Source organism: Mugil cephalus, chromosome 20 (assembly GCF_022458985.1).
Source record: "Mugil cephalus isolate CIBA_MC_2020 chromosome 20, CIBA_Mcephalus_1.1, whole genome shotgun sequence".
Classification (NCBI taxonomy): Eukaryota; Metazoa; Chordata; class Actinopteri; order Mugiliformes; family Mugilidae; genus Mugil; species Mugil cephalus.
Window position 1 is genome coordinate 12,573,505 of NC_061789.1, and position 18,655 is coordinate 12,592,159.

At 42.8% G+C, this 18,655-nt stretch overlaps 1 protein-coding gene across 1 annotated transcript in view; it reads left to right on the forward strand.

The window, feature by feature from the left end:
- Positions 1-18,655, forward strand: part of LOC124997941 (cytohesin-3-like) — a 28,630-nt gene that overhangs the window by 4,219 nt on the left and 5,756 nt on the right. Inside the window, exons 2-10 of the mRNA XM_047571998.1 lie at positions 10,684-10,766; positions 11,232-11,296; positions 12,518-12,584; positions 12,688-12,806; positions 13,147-13,227; positions 14,257-14,369; positions 15,326-15,474; positions 15,711-15,822; positions 17,732-17,808. Of these exons, the coding sequence (XP_047427954.1) occupies positions 10,684-10,766; positions 11,232-11,296; positions 12,518-12,584; positions 12,688-12,806; positions 13,147-13,227; positions 14,257-14,369; positions 15,326-15,474; positions 15,711-15,822; positions 17,732-17,808 (866 nt within the window). The remainder of the gene's footprint in view (positions 1-10,683; positions 10,767-11,231; positions 11,297-12,517; positions 12,585-12,687; positions 12,807-13,146; positions 13,228-14,256; positions 14,370-15,325; positions 15,475-15,710; positions 15,823-17,731; positions 17,809-18,655) is intronic.

The window sequence follows — 18,655 nt, forward strand, 5'->3', positions numbered from 1 at the left end:
CAGTCAGGCCTTTGTGGGAGTCCGGGGTCATGGCTCACGTTAAAGCGTACTGCATGTGTGTGTGTGTGTGTGTGGCTCAGGCCTGTTGGAAAGGGAAGAGAAAGCAGAGTGGACAGGAAAAGGGAGGGTTGGGACAATTATGCAAGCGCACAAAGACTGTTTGACCTGCCACAGCAGGAAAAAGGTGTATCCCTCTGACTGAACACTGGGAACACAATCATCATCTAGTGTTACGTGGTTACCTAATATCATGTGCAGCTATGACTTTTAAGACCAGCATACACGTTGTAGCTTCTCAGATCTGCGCTCTGCAGACTTCTTGCGTGATTCTCCGCATATCCGCCTGGTTTTTCACTTGATGCAGGTTTGACTGTTGTCACAAAGTTTTCTTTTTTTACTTTCTCAGCTCGTCTCAATCCCCTTCACCATGCGTGCTGACACGCACTGCCTTCCACTAAAGGATAATCTTAGTCTTTTATTTTTATGTGCGGCGCATCCGGCCAGCCTCCAGTTCCCTTAAAGACCTGTTGTCTTCTAGAAATGTTTGCACCTCCTAATCCTCTTCCAGCTCCAAAGATCCCGCCGCATCCTGCTGGCTGAGTCCTCTTTGGATGAGCCGCGAAGGCCGAGGTTGTCGCAGTTGCACGGCTCCACATTCGACAGCTCCGCGCTGTTTGGAGAAGAAGCAGCGCTCCGTCTGTCACACAGAAAAGGCAACACAAAAGCACAGCTGGATGAGCGCATGTGACTCGCAGACTCTCGTGCAGCCGCCGCTTAACGTGTATATTCCTGCGCGGTGATGTATTGGTGTTTGTATATGTTGCGGGGCGGGAGATGGACGACGCGCAGCAGTGGCACAGATTCAAAGACATGGGAAAGCTGGATGGATGCAGTCGGATTCTCGAAGTAGGTTAGTGGTGCAAAATTCAGCCCAGCTGTGCACGTCTCCACGTCTCACTCGCGGAGGCATGTGAAAGCACAGTATCCTTTCAACGCATAGAAAGATGGAGGAGATCAAGAAAGGAGGGAAAAGATTATAGGTCAGGGGCTTGGGCCACTTGTTTTCAGTGCTTTATCTAATGCTCCTAACATAGCCTGCTGTAATGTACGGTATGATGTGTCACTGGGATTCTTCTGCCCGTTCAATTCATTTGTTAAACTGGTTTCCATCCAAGGTAGCGTGGTTATTGTGGCTCAGGCTGTTCTTACAGGGACAGTGGCAGCTCAACCCACAGCCACTTGAGGTTCTTTCTTTGTCGCAACATCCAACTACTCATAATGCATCAGTTTTGTGTGTGATGGATAGACGTGTGTGGCTTTGAATGGGTCATGACCACTAAGACACGCATAAAGGGGCTGAAGTGGTTGTATGAGTGGGTGATTGTGAACTACGGTGGCTCTTGGGTAAAGGTTCCTTCACACAATCTCTCAGCTCAACTCATGTTGAATTTCTGTCCATGCTCTACGTAGAAAAAAGAAGTCTAATTTTGTTGTCATCTCTCTATTATGCTATGAAACTGAAAGCACCATCAGGTCTGCAGTGCTGGAACAGGAGACAGATATACTGGCTAACTTCAGTTAGATGAGAACAGCTGATATTCAAATGGCATGGAAAACATGGAATCGAAGGGGAAGTGCCCAGTTCAGAACCTGTTATTCTGGCCAGCCCCTGTCCAGTCCATATTTTAATACGAGTTTCCTCATGTGGACATAAAGCCACAAGCCGTCAGTCAAACATGAAGAAATGTAACTAAATGATGAGTAGTTTGACAGTGTTCCCTTACTTATTGACAAAAAGTTATGTTCAGAATCACTGGGAAATCTCTCGACTCGGTTTTTCGCAAAATAATTGCGACATTTCTGAAATTTCGATAAAGTACATTTCACCAATTAATCATCTTGAGGCAATGCAACGTTCTGCTGGTGGAACGTTTGACCCTGGCGTTCGTGTGGATTGACCCCCACGCAAGAGCAATGACAACCCTTGGCAGCAGGCGCACACACAAAAATAGTTCAGGAACAACTCAAAAAACATGAAAAGCATCACAAGGCGTTGACCTGGCCTTGTCCCAAACCCCATCAGCCTGACACTTCTAATATGCGCCTCTCGCTGGCCAAACTCTCAGCTCTTCCGTAACTTATGTCTAGTGTCAAAGCCTTTGAACTATCTTCCACTATCGAAACCCCTTGACAAGAACTGGCAGTGCTGTAATTCCAGTTTTGACATCAGCTATGTTTCCACCAGAGTATACTTGGCAAAATCTTTTAATAGTATATGGACTGCTATGTTGAGGTCACACAGGAAAACACTCATCACAAGTCTCCGTGTGAAAAACAAGCCTCCGCTTTGCTGCGGAAATGATGCAAGAATCAGACGTGTTTACTTCTAATCGGCTCTCAACTACAGAGTTTTAAGAGAGTTTATGTAAAAAGGGCGTTTGAATGCAGAAGCACAGAATCTGGAAAACCCCTTTCACCCAGAACTTGGAAAAGAGTGATTGTCTGTCCTGAAACACCCACATATTTTGTCTAGTAAAAAAAAAAAAAAAAAAAATCTGGCTCTTTGTTTCTCTCTCTCCTCCTTATCTGCCTCTTCTCCTTACTGCTCTCTTGGAACAACAAAAGTAGAAGTATAGTCCTACTTGGCAGCTGGAACGTCTCTTCGTCTTTCTCACTACTCCTCCCTCCCTATCTTCCTGTCTTCGTAAATCTCTGCACTATACTCTTCTCCAGATTTTCGGCCTGAATCCACAATTATCCACCTACGTAGCTTCCTCCTCTGCAGTCTTTGTCTTTCAGTCGCGTTCACGTTCTGGTCGTCCGCTCGGGGCCTCTGATATCTGACTGTGCACATGCAGTGTTGTTACACTACAGTTATTTCCCAGAGGACTCGCTCTGGGTTGTGGGTGTCTTTGGAGAGGCCCTGCTTGGTGTCAGAGTAACCTGGTCTGCTGTTTTGTTACACGGAAGCATCTGGGACCCTGTCCTTGGAGACTGGCACTTTCAGAACAGAAAATACTTGGCAGATGGTTGGATGAATGATCCGGCTATCATGGGCTAACACCCAGTCAGATGGATGGAGAATGATAGAGAAAGGAAGAGGAAACAAAACATGGTGCAGCAGGGGCGTCACTAGATTTTAAGGACAGGGGAGGCTTAGCCCCGGGGAGATGGGCAGGATGTAAGCGAACGTAGGGTGAACACAAAATTTCACAAACAGCCAAGAAAGACTGAGAATTTATGTATTCATACCTCATGTGAATGAACTCAGCTTAATACTTAACTTTGTAAACAACCAAGACCATGCATTTCAAACTAACTAGCGAGCTAAGTAGCAGTGTTCTTTTAGAGCTCGAATGTATCTTTTAACGCTTTGGTTCTTTAATTACATGCTGTTAGCTAGAGGCTGGAGCTAAATAATTGTTACTGACTCACTTTCTTAAAAATGTATCCTATATCCATCCTTATCGCTCTACCTTACACTGTGAAGTGAAGTGAAATGGACAGGTTTCAGCCCCCCTAAAATAGGCCTAATGACACCAGTTGCTTTCTTATCGTCGAGTACTTTGCTTAGCTCGGCACATACACTGTGCCATTTATTTTATTTATTTATTTTTTTTATGACGACAGCTCAATCACTCGAGAAACGCAATCACTTTAAAAATAACAGGCCATTGATTCCACATGGCGGAATACAGTATTTGGCATTTCCATGCTGCAACCATGCTTTTGGATGAAATGACAACCGTCACTAGCAGGTTAAATGTGGAGATTCTTGTGTTGAAAAGTAGCATGGGTGTAGCATGATCAGAGTCCGATATCGAACACTCACATATATGGACTCAGCAGCTGTTTATGCCAGAACTAGGTTTTGCACAAGGTCTCACTTGTAAACTATCAGTTCTATTTTTTTTTAACCAGGTGCATTAAAGATTGTAGACACAGGGTCTGAAAGTGCTTTTGACTCAACACACCAGTCTATCATGTGTTCATGTCCCGCACATGGCAAATAGAGGCGCATGGTGCCGTAATAAGTAGGAGCTAGGGCTTCCGCCAATGACAGATAGTGTGCCAGTGTTAGACATATCTGATTTTTTAGCGATTTTTAAGAAGATATTAGCATATGCAATTGCCTAGCCGGCCGTGCGTCGGCCTTTAATGCACTGACTGTGCATTAAAGCTCTTCAACCGTGAGTAGCAAGTACCATCCAGGAAGGGAACCAACAATACTCATTACTCATTTGCAATGTAACCCTGAGTTTAGTGGCACATTCACCATTCCAACCCCCCACTCTGCTGGTTACATTTGCTTAGACGTGACTGATCAGCTAATACTTTGAGCTGCTGAGTGGATGTCTCATAAAAAAAACAATCTGAGCAAAATGAAGTTTGTGTGATAAGATAGCAAACATCTCTGTCTTTATGGTTGATAGATCGATGGCTGCACTTGAATTAATTAAAACTCATGCAAATCACTTTGCAAAAAATGCGCACTTGATGGAATTCTCTCGTACGATGCAAAGGAAATGACGTATGAGGTGAGATTTATAATAACCACAACAGATTCATTCTCATGGATACTGTTGTAATTGAGTAAGTTATAGAATAAGGGAACGTTTGGCAAAACCCTCCAACCGATTTGTCTTAAAAAATAGACCGACTAGAAGATGTTTTTCTAATAAAAAGCAAAGAGGAAACTTTAGAGTGAAATTCAGCAGTAATTGTTCATGAATAAGTGACTGTGACTAGTGGGTCTTCAGTTCTGTGAAGAGGCTGTCTCGCTTTAAGGGGTTGTGTCATAGGTTCTTTGATGCTTTGAAGAATCAAACGGGCATGTTGCGTTTGATGTAAGCTCTGATTCTCTGTTGTAATCTAATTTTCATAAAGAGGATGTTGTGGATGTCTCCTCTGAGATGAGGAGAACTGCTGCAAGCATGGAAAACATTCAGTGATTACTTTAAGGCTTTTTTAAAAATTTTATTTTGATATGTTTTTTTTATAAGTGTGTAAATTACTTGAATACAAGCATGATTTTCAATTTATTGTTATCCCCTTAATATATACAACAATGGGGAAAATACACAAAATTGTACTGATAGAGAACAATTGGTATCATAGAAGTAACTCCAATCAGCCACAACATTAAAACCACCAACTGGTGAAGTGAATAACCATTGTGATCTTATTACAATGCAAAGATCTTCGTGGAAACCAGGGTCCTTGCATTTGTGGATGTTACTTTGATACGTGACACTACCACTTTCGGAGCAAGAACAACTTCTGGTCTACCTCTACGCAGCCACGCACAAAACAGAATTTTGTATTCTGATGCCTTACCATCAGAACCAGAATCAACTCTTAGGAATTTCAGCTTCAGTAGCTCATCTGTTGGATGGAACCACACCGGTCAGCCTTCGCTGCTCATGTGCATCAATGAGCCCTTTGCCCTCCATGATGGCAATTCATTCCTTGGATCACTTTTGATAGGTACTGACCACTGTAGACTGTAAACACTCCAAGCTGCAGGTTTTGGGGTTTCTTGGACCCAGTCTTCAAAGTTGCTCAAGTCCTTCTGTTTCTCTAAATCTCAAGAAAAGTGAATGTGAAAGTGTCGTGGGTTCATGTGTCAGTTACTCTCGAGGCTTGTGCAACTTTTATTGAGGAAATCCTTCAGCTAGGAGGTTAGCAGAAAATTTGCTGAAAGCTCACCATGACGGAAAATATACAGCGCACCTTTCAGCTTTCCTGGTGGAATTCACAACTACTACATGGTGATTAGCGTACAAACCTTTGCTCCCCACTGCCCAAGGTGCCAAATATTTTGTCAGGGCATTGGAGTTAGAAATGTGTCCTTGTGCTCTTGTTGTGAGAGCCGTGTGAATCAGATCTGTCTGTTCAGAAGTATCCGACAGCGTCCAGTTATTGCCTGAACAGAACTATCTATGGGCCATTAAGACCCCCAGTAGTTTTCAGCAATCGGTTAAAACATGCTCTCACATATTGGTGATCACTGCTAATTGTTATGCCTTTTTATTTTTACATAGACGGCAACACAGGCTCCAACAAAGGAGTATTATTGGATGACCGCTCTACCTCCTGAACTACTGCTGCCGCCAAAGACCAGGATCTGCAAGCATCTTTTAATTTCATGGATTTTAACATTAATCATAATATAAGTTATTAATATTTAGGACTGAAGTTCTGGTGTATTTGGATCTTGGTAATGGAAACTGCATTTAGGCCTGCTGTTTTTGGAGAGCAACAAATTAGAAACTGACACCCTGACACAGAAAATCCCACCGCCTCTTTCTCCAACTACGATATCAGCACAGCCTAGATAACATGATTTTGCTCTCTGGCTCGGCACACCTTATCAAAATGTGTGCAACAGCAATACACAGGACGGTCGTGACTGTCTGCATGGTCGGGGCAAGTGTCTTTTCACGTCCAACAGGGCTGTCCACGATACCGAATGTGCTGAGACCCTTTGCTCCATCGCTGACCATCTGACAGACATGTTGTAGTAAGAACAGGAAACAAGGAAACTGAGGCATTCATCAACCAGAAATAGACACAAGCCTGGTATCTTCTCAGAAAAACCTACTCTCTATTGGCGTACCTGATCTGATGTCTCTAAGTAGCAACACGCTTTTACACACACTTTTTTTTATTCATTTCTCAATGTATCGTCCAAGTGAAGACAGTTTGAATTTGATTTCTGGATTTGAATTGTAACTTTGGCGACCTGACCCGTGGAGATGGTGGAGACCAGAGAGTGCTAAACATGGATATGGGACTTGAAAAGGGGAAGCTACAAACTCAGTGTCTGTCTTTTTTGTTGTCAACGGACCGGACCCTGCGTCTGTCTGAAAGATCTCCAGCACAGTGGCAGTTACTCATCCATGCATGCTTGGCGACCAATGAATGGGGAAAAAAGTCAAGCACAAACGTTTGAACCATAATAAGACGTATTGATTGTTACTGGACCAGCATTCCTCTGGGTCATAATATGAAAAGCCTGAGCAGAGTTGAATTGGAAATCCATGTGGCTGCGCCTGCATGGTTAAGCAATCAGTGTTTTTATATATATAATCTAATATGGATTTTTTCAGGAGCTTCATGTATGATGCATGAGATGTCCAGTGGCTGGCGTACAGTAGAGACTGACCTCACATTGATGTCAGATACATCTGGGTTGTACTATTACACACAACGGGTGATTGTTAGCCAAAACAGATCCCATCCCCTCAAACAAATTGCCCCATTCTCCGGTCCCGCCGAGCTCCTCCAGCCAGAGTAGGAGGGACGGAGGAGTGTTTTGCGCATTACCGACGTAGGTTGCCTGCAGGGTCTCTCGGCTCCACAATTGCTGCTTTATGAGGCTACTTAACAGAAGCCAAGGAGAGAGAGCAACAGAGGCAGGAGTGTGAAGATTTCTGGTGGGCTGGTATCAGTTTCTACATCACCCCGGGGTCCTTTTCTTTTATTTTCTTCCTTCACCGGAAGATTTCTGCTGCTTTGACAACCGCTTTGGTGTGTAATTGGCGTTTTTGCAATTTTCCTCCATTCTGTCTCTTTTTCTCTCTCCACGTCTGCATTTATCAAGGTTTTTCATAAAACGCATAAAACGCACAATTGCGAGTGTAATTGTGTGACAAATGCACCAGACTTGCTTTGCAGTCCATCTGCAGAAAAAATGAAAAATAATAATCCAGACTTTGATAATAATCTTTGACCCAACCTTTATTGTAAATAATCACTTTTCACTGGAGTCTTTTATTAAGTAGGGACCCCCAGACCTACTATATGTGTTCTATAATTAACTTGCCCTGGTGCTATTTATAAATGTACATTATTATTGTCATTTTGCGTTTAATATTAAGCTGTCCCGTGTCCCTTTACTAAAATATGTTGGATTCATGTTAATGTATATTTAAAGAAATTAAAATATGTGGGGGAAAATTAAAAATATATGTAACAAATGTCTAATCAACCAAAGATTTTCCGACCCCCCTGCAGTACCTCTGCAGACCGCCTAGGGGGTCTGTTAAAGATCTATGATTTATCATACTGCCACAACAATTCACAACATTATCATAGGTACTGTGGTAATGGTTGCCTTCTCATTAAGCACATTCACAGATGTAACCAGAGCTGGTTATCGTTTAACAGTCCGCGATACCAGTACCGATACCAGTGCCCTTAAAATGATACCAGTTGAGAATTTTATTAGATTTTTTTTTTCTTCATTCAGTATTAATCATGTGAATAGAAAGCAATCAGCTGTTTAAATGTCACCACACTTATTACTCCTCTCATACCACTGTCACCTTAAAACAAGCCAGTGAAAGAGCTTCTTTTGGTATCGGTGAGACACCGTTCAGTCTCGCGCTGCTAGACATGGAGCTTATACCCCGTTGACATTTGACCCATTTTGCAGTTATGCATAATTATCTATCCAGCTCGAGTTTTCTTTATTCTCTTTATACATATTTTATTTAAAAAAAGAACGGACACCCATCTGGATCTTTTTTTCTCTTGACTAACTCCCCGTCTGTGAAAACATGAGCTCCGTGATTTCTCGGACCGGTAATAACCTAATTGCCCATGTGCTGCTTCTTCTGTCACTTCCAGAGCGAGATGGGAGAGGGGGATTTATTCATGCGGCTCCAAAGTGAGCGAGTGATACAGGGGGTAGATAAGAAGACAAGAGGAAGTAACTTTCCCTTTTTTTCCTCCATTATTTACAGTCACATTGGGTGGGTGTGGAGAGGAGGTGTGGGGTGGGTGGGTGGGGGTGTGGGGTGGGGGCCCTGAATGGTAAAGCTGCTTAGTGGCATGATTCAGTGGAGTGAAGAGGAGGGGGTTTGAATCTGCTTTCACCCCCCACTTCAAACGGTGGAGTTGAGGCGGACAAAGAGCGAGATAGTGGGGGGAGTGTGTGCATGTATGTGTGTGTGTGTGTGTGTGTGTGTGTGTGCGTGTGTGCACGAGTGTGTAACAGCGTAGGAGAAGCACAATCTGGTATAGCTCCATGTGAAAATGACCTACTTCCTGTCAGCTCCCTCTCACATGGATCGCTGTTTTCTGATGTGTTGGGGGAGAGAAGTGGGGGGGGGGTTTAAGGGGTCCAGGGGGGAAAGTCGACGCGTGTTGGTTAAATGAGTGCGACTGAATAGACGAAATGTCCATTCATGTATGTGTACTCACCTGTGTAAACGGTGTTCGTAGGCGAACGCTTTAGAACACGCATGTCTGTTTTGATTAGCCCAAAAGAGGGCTGATGAGAGCTGACTATGAGAAAGCCAACATTTGAGGGGGTGGGTCCTCGCCAGATGTTCACGGGTCTGGTGAGTGTATGTCAAACATGCAGGATGTTAGTTATGGATGTCATCTACTTTCAGCAGTGAGAGTTCAAGGGTTTCGGTTTGGTTTTCAAGGAAAGATGCGTTTTTCTCGTGCAGGGCTTTTCTGCGTATATTTCCACAGACACGGGGTTCTGGATATAAATGGACATGAATGAACTTCCACGTATGTGCTGGAAACACACCCCGAAAGTTTAATTTAAATCAACCTCTAGCAGGCACTAAATGCAAAGACTTTGGTCTACAGTCTTTGGGGGCAAATATTAACTATATTCTGTCTTTTGTTACTTACTACCATGATCTGCTCTATATTATAACAAAGCAGATGTTCAGTGGAATGCCGGGATTTTTCCCAGCGTGTATAGATTGGTCTGTATTTACATCCAGAGTTACGACACATCTGTAGCTACAGTGTTGAGGATCAGACTTGGGAGATCCCAAGAAAATGTCTAATTTCCTCCCAATTATACCAGTTTATCTCTATAAGGACATAATAGGCATCAAAATGAAGACACACGCTTCCTAACTCTCACAGTGGAAACCAAAAGTTTATTTGAGGCTCATAATTTCATATTAAACATTAATTGGCCTTCCGTTTGAAGGAAAAACAGCAAACTGGGGACGGGGCCGAGGCACATTGATGCTCATGAGGTTGCAAAGGCTGATTCGTACAGTCTAGTTCAACAGAGGAGTTACTGTAGCTAAAACTGATGACAGAAAGGTGTCACAACACACAGTGCATCATGTTTGGTTTGGGGCTGCGTATCCATAGACCTCTCTGACCAGGTGGTGGAAAATATAGTATAGCACCAGGATGCAAGGAACACCTTCTTGCCGTTGCCATGTCATGGAGAACATTGTTGCAGAGCACGTCACCACTGTCAATGACAAGGAGGTGTGCTTGATCTGCAACGATGCTCAGGTGATGGTAGATGTCACAGTAACATCCACACTACCAAGGTGTCATTGGTGTCATTCACTTGGTGGTTTTGATGTTGGGACCGGTTGTTCTTCAAGCTGGAAATACAACCCATGCCTCCCGCTTCAATCTGCCTTCGCAGTATTTATGCTTAGTTTCAAGAACAAGCAGCAGTTACGTCCGTTAGTTTTTTTTAATTTAGGTCATGAGAAATGTCTTTGGGATGGATTTAGTGAAACACGTAAGCACCGTCGAGCTTAATCCCCGCAACTCTGACAGGATCTGGTTCGGAAGGTGAACCCGTTTAATCCATCCTCAAAACGCTGTTGGCCTCTCTTTGTCTCTGTCTCTCGCTCTCACACATCCTCTTTCATTTTTCCTACTCTGTGTGTTTTCCAGTACCCGACGACCTGTCTTTGGAGGAAAGAGACGAGCTGTTGAACATACGGCGGAGGAAGAAGGAGCTGCTGGATGACATCGAAGTGAGCATCTGTGGCAGTGCTTCTGCTCGTTAGTCGCCAAGTATCGCTGGGCAAATCAAAAAGGAATGAATCTGAGCAAATTATTCAAATGTGTTGCGTGTCTGGAGAACCCCCACTGATTTAATGCCGAACTATGTTACACTGCACTGAGCATCGTTTTGATGTGTATGATTTCTGCATGCAGCTGCTGTGAGATATTTACGTATATCAGAAAAGTCCTCTTATCAGGAGTCTCCCTACACAATCTAATAGATGCACTAAGGCTTTCTTGAGATGATCATTTAAAGACTCTGGTATCATTAATAATTAATTCACCTATCCCAGTGCGTAAAGCCATTCTTCATTACGATGCCCTTTTCTACTGATTGATATCAGATGTTCATAGGCTCCAGTTATTTGTTTGTTCCTTCAGAGCTGCGCCAAACTGCAGCGTATGAAATAACCGACAGAGTCCTTCTCTTGCAGCGGCTGAAGTTTGAGATTGCCGAGGTGATGAATGAGATTGAGCATCTAACCTGTGTGGGGGAGAGGTGAGTTTCTGTTTGTTTTATTTTTGATGAGTGACGTTTTTTTTTTAGGGGTCTGAGCTGAGGATTATTCGTATTGTCAATTCACCAGTTGAGTAAAAAAGTGAAATTGAACTCCAAAAAATGTTAATTCATGGTTTAACACAGGTGTCTTCAATGCCGAGGACCCCCAAACTGATGGAGAGATTAAGTAGCGACCCCCTACCTACTATATGTGTTCAATATTAAACTTAGCCTGGTTCTGCCTCCATTTATCACTAAAATATACTATAAAATGTGTATGATTCATGTTAATGTGTATTTAAAGAAATTTAAATTTGTGGGGGATTTAAAAATAAATAAATAAATAAAAATCTAATCAACCAAAGATTTTGGTTGGTTAAAAGTTTTAGTTAAAATACTTATTTTTTCTTTTCTTTTTTCATTTTGTTGAAAAAAAGCATGCACTAAAAGAAAATACATTTGTCATATTTATTTTCTGTGGCTCGACTGTGGATGATCACATTTAGTTTGTTAAATGACAGACCTTATAATTCATGTTTGTTACTTTAATATGCTCGTGTTGTTAAAAAAATCCAAAGGAAATACTATGAATCAATAATTCATTTTTCAAACAGTCAACCCATGAACTCATTTCACCTGTGCTCCATCTCCTCCACTCTTAAAAATGTACAAGATTTACAGTCCCTTCCACTCTGCGCCGCACACCTGTAGTTTTCTATTTTTTTTTCCGTGTTCGCGCATATTAATTGCCCACTGTTTGCGGAGTGAAGCGAGGCGCTCCCTCCGCTAAACATTAGCCATACGGTCTGTATTCGGGGCCCTTGTCTGATTGGTTGATGAGGTGGAGTGAGGCCGTGTGTCTCGAGTGCAGCTGGTGAAGGGGCTCGGGCTATTTCGGGCTCATTAGAACCTTAGGGAGCGTTCACAGAAACACAAGGGTGGAGGAGTCCCCGCGAGGTGCATACGAAATGTGTTTTGAAGGGGAGTAACGTTAAAATTGGAAAAAATAATATTCTTTCACGTGTACGCCGCGTCGGTTTGATATAAGTGAGGAGAGAGAAAATTTGGCTGTGTGCAGAAGTTAACAGTTGCAGCTGGTACATGTCGTCATGTCCAACACATTTACAGTTTTTATGAGAGCAACAGCTTAGTGACAACACCCCAACTAATTATCATGGGATGGATGTTTCTGTATGTGTGTGTGCTTTGTTTTTATCACAGCAAAACCACACAAAGGAACAAACAGATTGCCATGGGGAGGAAGAAGTTCAACATGGACCCACAAAAGGTCAGATGATCAAATGATCCATCAGGGCTTTGAAAATAGTTAAAAATAGACAAATAAAGTTTATGTGTTTAGTCATGTTTTTTTTTTTTTTTTTTTATTACAGGGAATCCAGTTTCTTTTGGAGAATGATCTTCTCCAGAACACCCCAGAGGACATTGCACAGTTCCTGTATAAAGGCGAGGGGCTCAACAAAACAGTCATCGGGGACTACTTAGGGGAGCGGTGAGTTTTCCCTCTGTTTTCCTTCCACCTTTCTTCACCCCTAGTCTGATCAGAGCTGTGCTGTGTTCGCGCAGATGTAGGCATAAAACCCCAGGAAATTGGCCGTCTGGATTTACGGAGCAGACAAGCGACATGCCACAAAAATTACAAAGGGGACGTGTGGGGCAGTCAATGGAGATTATACAGGAATGTCATGCTGTCTGGGCCCTGCTAATGCATCTTTCTATCTGAAAACATGTGATTCCGCTGCAGAAGTGTGCAAAGGTTTTCTTTTTCTCTGCGGTGCGTTTGAATCATAGACACTGAATTTGTTAACACTTGCCTATCTCCTTTCCTGCAGGCACGATTTTAACATCAAGGTCCTACAAGCATTTGTGGAGCTTCATGAGTTTGCAGACCTCAACCTTGTTCAAGCCTTAAGGTGAGTAAATGACTAAAACAAAGGTCCTCAAAGAGCGGCATTAAGCTCTGCCAAAAATATATCCACATTTCTCAACTCATACCGTTTTTACTGTTCTGCCTTAACAATGGCGAAATTCAACAACCGGATCAGGGAATATGTTTGGTATTTCCATTGTGAATTGGCCAGTGCGATTGTATTATGAGGCAGCAAAAATGTTTAAAGGTCCCTCATGCAAAAAAAAAATCCAACAGTAATATGTGTGCCCATAGCCTGGGTATGAGGCCCCAGAAGTGAAAAAAAATCTGTTACTTCCCTCACCTGCTTACACCACTTTTTAGCGCGATTTTTCCCTTCTTGACACCATGCGGGGAAATAACCACTCCCTCCTATAGTGGATGTTGCCTTAGATGATCCCGCCTTCTAAAATTACAGAGCAGGCCCCATTTTTTTCTCCTCGAAAAACACACATGGCAAAGGTACGAGCAAAGCATCAATGAACCGTAACAATGGTTAGCGGAAGCTAGCATTAGCTACATGGTAGTAAGTGTAACAACACCACAGTCCATTGTTCATAAACTTTAGCGCATGGCAACGCGAGCAAAGCCTCAACCTCTCTCCCGAGAGGGGTGTGGAGTAGGCGTGGCCAGACACAGCTCATTAGCATTTAAAGGTACAGACATAGAAGCAGCCTGTTCTCAGTGGACGTCACTAGAACGACTTTTTGAGTGGCTGAAATTTAGGACCAAGGCTGAATTCTGGGGTAATACACTTTGAAAACAATGATGTTTGAGCTCCGTTGCCCATATGAAATCACTGAAAAATGTATAGTATGGGACCTTTAAACTGTTTTCCTAGAGACCCAGCCAGCCTCATTCCTATTCCTTAGATGGGGATCTACTCCTTTAATGTAAAGAAGTATCTGGGGCATACCTTTCGGTTTGTAATTTACAGTGAACATCCGCATGCTGTACCAGACACTGGCATCAATATTTCATGAGGCGGCGTGGTGGTATTATATTTTCTTGCTCTCTCTCTCGACGGTGGCAGGCAGTTTCTGTGGAGCTTCAGACTTCCTGGCGAGGCCCAGAAGATTGATCGTATGATGGAGGCGTTTGCCTCCAGGTACTGTCAGTGCAATCCCGGCGTCTTCCAGTCCACAGGTAACACACACACGCACACATGCACGCAAACACACAGCAGTAAATGTATGACTCAGTTAGGCCATCCAGGGCAAGTGACAACTGCAGATTTGAGTGTAATGCTTTCTGACTTAGTAGACAGACACCTTCAGAAAGACTGTATTATGTGCCATTAGTGTCTACAGAAGACTATAATTATTATTTTGGAACGGCCAAGTCCAAGTCCTGGACTTAATTCAATAGAAATGTTGTGAAAGGACCCGACAGTTCATGCGAGGAGAGCACCAACGAGGGATCACAGACATGTACAATACAATACAATGTTCCATTTGTTTGTTTGGGTACTCTTCTAAAATAGATCCCCGGTCAATGGTGGCCATTAGTGCAGCCTTGCCTCCTTGCTCATAGTTTGCTGCCCCCGTTGTTGTGCGTCTATAGGAGGACACAGGTGACAGCTCAGGTCATTGGTACTGATGCGGTGCAGATCATTTAGTTGTTGGTCATCACTCATGACGGGTTCGCACAAGGGTACAATTTACATTGCCACGGATGTTGACTGGGGAGTGTGGATGGATGAGGTGGCACTTGGATCATTTTGTGTGTGTTGGAAAATGTTACTTTTTATCGATTGAATTCTCTTTTTTTATTAAATAGAGTGCTAAGTCTGATGGTTGCAAATCACTGGTGCCGTCACGTGAGGGGCATTATAATAAATAAGCCACTGTTGAGCCATACGTTCTGCTTGTGGTTATAATATTAAGGCTTTAAACTATGCAAAGTAGAATGAGAACAGTATTGAAACTCAAAGTGCTTTTACATTGAGACATCAAAACAAAACAACTGTTTTAATTGTTTTGACACTGATTCATAGATTTCCAGGAAGGAGACATAATGTCATGTGGTCACACATATACAATTGTAAGGCCTGTGCTGTACTTTATGTTACCCACTTACACTGTATGTAAATTCCTCCACAGACACCTGCTATGTCTTGTCATTTGCCATTATTATGCTGAACACCAGCCTGCACAATCCCAACGTCAGAGACAAGCCTCCAGTGGAGCGTTTTATCTCCATGAACCGAGGGATCAATGAAGGGGGAGACCTCCCAGAGGAGCTACTCAGGGTGAGAGCTTTGACTTTATTAGTTTGTCGGGGTTAACAAATGTATCATGTTAAATGCTAATGCACTGTTAAATATGATTATAAATAGATATAAGATACTGTAGGCTTTGTTTGAGGTGATTAGGCGGCTTTTTTTTCAGACACGGCTCAATTTTTGCCATGGAATTAGAAATGTGTGCACTTATGTGGAAATTTTAATGTGGACTAAAGCTTTTCTTCTCCATGATCTCTTTGTAGAATCTATACGATAGCATCAAGAGCGAACCCTTTAAAATCCCAGAGGACGATGGGAATGACCTGACGCACACATTTTTCAATCCGGACAGAGAAGGCTGGCTGCTCAAATTAGGTTAGTGTGACCCTCTGCACATTCAGCTTCTGTCAGGACGACTTTACTTGGCCACTCCTAAGAGTTTCACGATACAATTTTGGCTTTATTCTCAAGAACTGAATCAGAAGGAAAGAGGAAGTGTCTTTTAAAAGAAACTTTCTTCATAGTATTTATGGCACATGTGGTCTTGTCATCTTGGGCGACAGTGCTCCGATTGCATGGGGACTATGCATGAACAGCACTTCACTGTTGGGTAAAGGGTTAGAACAGCCTGATTCCGAGAAGCATGATGCTGCCACCACCATGCTGGTGTGTTTTTGGTGTCTAGTCTGACCAAAATAAGCTTAGTTTTCTTTCTCATCAGACCCAAGAACATTCTCCAGTTGACCTGGAAGTCTCCCACATATCTTTGGGCTTCAGATTTAATTCTTGGTGGCCTCCTTTGCTGGTTTCCTTCTTGGAAAGTCACTGTTTATGTGGGTGGCATGCTGTGGGCAGATTTACACGTGGGCTGTGCTGTTTCTATTTCTTGATGACTGAACACCAGCTTGTGCTCACCATCCCCTAACTTACAGTATCCATTTTTAATAAACTTTTCTTTGCGTTTCATGGCGTGTTCTTTTGGTCTAACTGTAACCAGGACTTTCACTTGACTTACTTATTACGAAGGCACTAGCACCAGTTGGATGAACCTCCAATGGATTTTAAAGGAAATCTGTTTCACTGACAGTACCAAAATAACAACCAAAATAAATATTGACCGTGATTCCATTTTTCAAAGCAATGAAATGGGAAAATGCTTTTTACAGGGCCTGTACATCAATGAGTTTGCCCATTCTTAGAACTCTAAAAAATGTTTCTGTAGCCTTATCAAGCAACTGGGTACGAATGCAAATAACCCCACAGTCCCACATGATTACATTCTAGTGCAGTTCCTCCCTGGAGCCATTTCCCACACCAGTTCTCATTTCCAGTTTAACTCCCTAAAAATAAACCTTGAGGGACGTGGATGAATAAATGCCTTCTTAGCGAATCTTGTTATACGTAGACCGGAAATTTGGCCGCGCTAATTCAATAGCCAGAGTCTGTTGAAATGTAAGGGAGGCCTGGATATTTTGTAATTATGCGTGGCTTACATAAGCTTCTCTGAGGATTATGAAAATAGGAATTAAATAAATTAAAAAAGAAAGTGCTGTGAATATAAGGGTTGGAACAAACCAGATATGTTCGGTCAATGAACAGAAAACGCCTTGATCCATATTTTGTGCAGCTGGGTGGAAGTACCTGTACACCAGACGCAATTCTCCCACCAGCAGAGTTTCCTCAGGGTCCTGGCTTTACATGTCTGGTATCTGTAAGTCACTGCCAGAGGCCAAAAAGTCTCCTTCAGAACAACATATTGGACATTTACCCTTGCTGCTCTCCCTTTTTTTGGACACAGTTTGAATAAGTTGAATAATGTGTGGTGGTAATGAACTAGCTGTGGGGTTACTGGGGTTGAGGATCTATTATGCAATTTTAATAAGAAGTGATTTTGTTAATGCAAATCTTTCTTTTTCTTTCTGGACCACAAACGTCATGAGGAATATTGCATGTGTTTAATCGTCACATGACATCTTGATGCGGTCGGCAGCCGGAGGAAATTGAATTACAGCAGCAATCTGAGCAAACATGTAGAATCAATAAAATGCATTGTTTTCTGTTTTCGTTCACGAGATTAATGTCTCCTGGTCTCGGTCTTGGAGCACATATTCCTAGGATGATTTATAATAATGTTATTTCAATGCACGGGAGTACACGAGAATAAGAGTGGACGTGTCTTCATTACTAGGCGGCGCATTCCTCCTCGTCTTCCTGAGGGGAGACAGCCAGTCTGTCACTGCAGCCGCCACGTCACACCCTGTCTGCCTTTTTGTCTTCCTGTCAGGTGGTCGGGTGAAAACCTGGAAGAGAAGGTGGTTCATCCTCACGGACAACTGCCTCTACTACTTCGAATACACAACTGTGAGTCTCGTGCCAATATGATGTATTTGATTAATGGAAGGCGTCTTTGCTGGTACATGTGTGACCGTAAGGCTGACCCGAAGGGCTCCTGACCTGAAATCTGGCAAAAGGCTCCAGTGTTAAAGTAGTCTTCTTGAGTTATTGTTAAAAATAAATTGGGACCGAGGCAAAAACAAAACCATTTCCATTGTTATTTGATACAGGATTTCAGCTGCTCCACAGCTCATGGCTTCTTTTGTTCCATTCAACACAATGGAGCCATTCCCTGGTAATTTGTGCAGAATGTGCTTTTGCATTTTCTTGCTGAAATAATCTAAGAACCTACCAGGTAATTCCCCAACATTTTTGATTCCTACTGGTTAGTTGTTCACTTCGCCTCAGTCCATCTTAAAGGCAGAACTCCTGGATCAGAGTGGATTTATTCTAGTCCGGTGTAGCCAGACTCAATTCAACACGCCATTTGGATTTCATTACGGGCTGTGGTTCAACCCATACAGAGGAAAAATACCCCTGCACGCAATTGGGTCATCCTACAACCAGTCAGAGCAACAAACTATATGACGTACTGTAGGCTTCTTGACAAATGTTCTAACCGACCTTTAGAGCTATTTCTCTGGGAATATCGTTTACACCAGACACAATAGCAGAAACTGAACATCTCAACTCCTCGACGTCAACATAATCACCACATGAAGCAGACTCAAGATATCTGATTGACAAACAATTTTCCGTATTTCTCCTTTTTCTTGCTGTTTGTGACTTTTTTCTTCTTAATTTCATCTTATATTTTTAGGCACTGCTACTCCTCAAAAGTCTTTCTTTGCTCTCTCCGTTGCCTGCTCGCTCT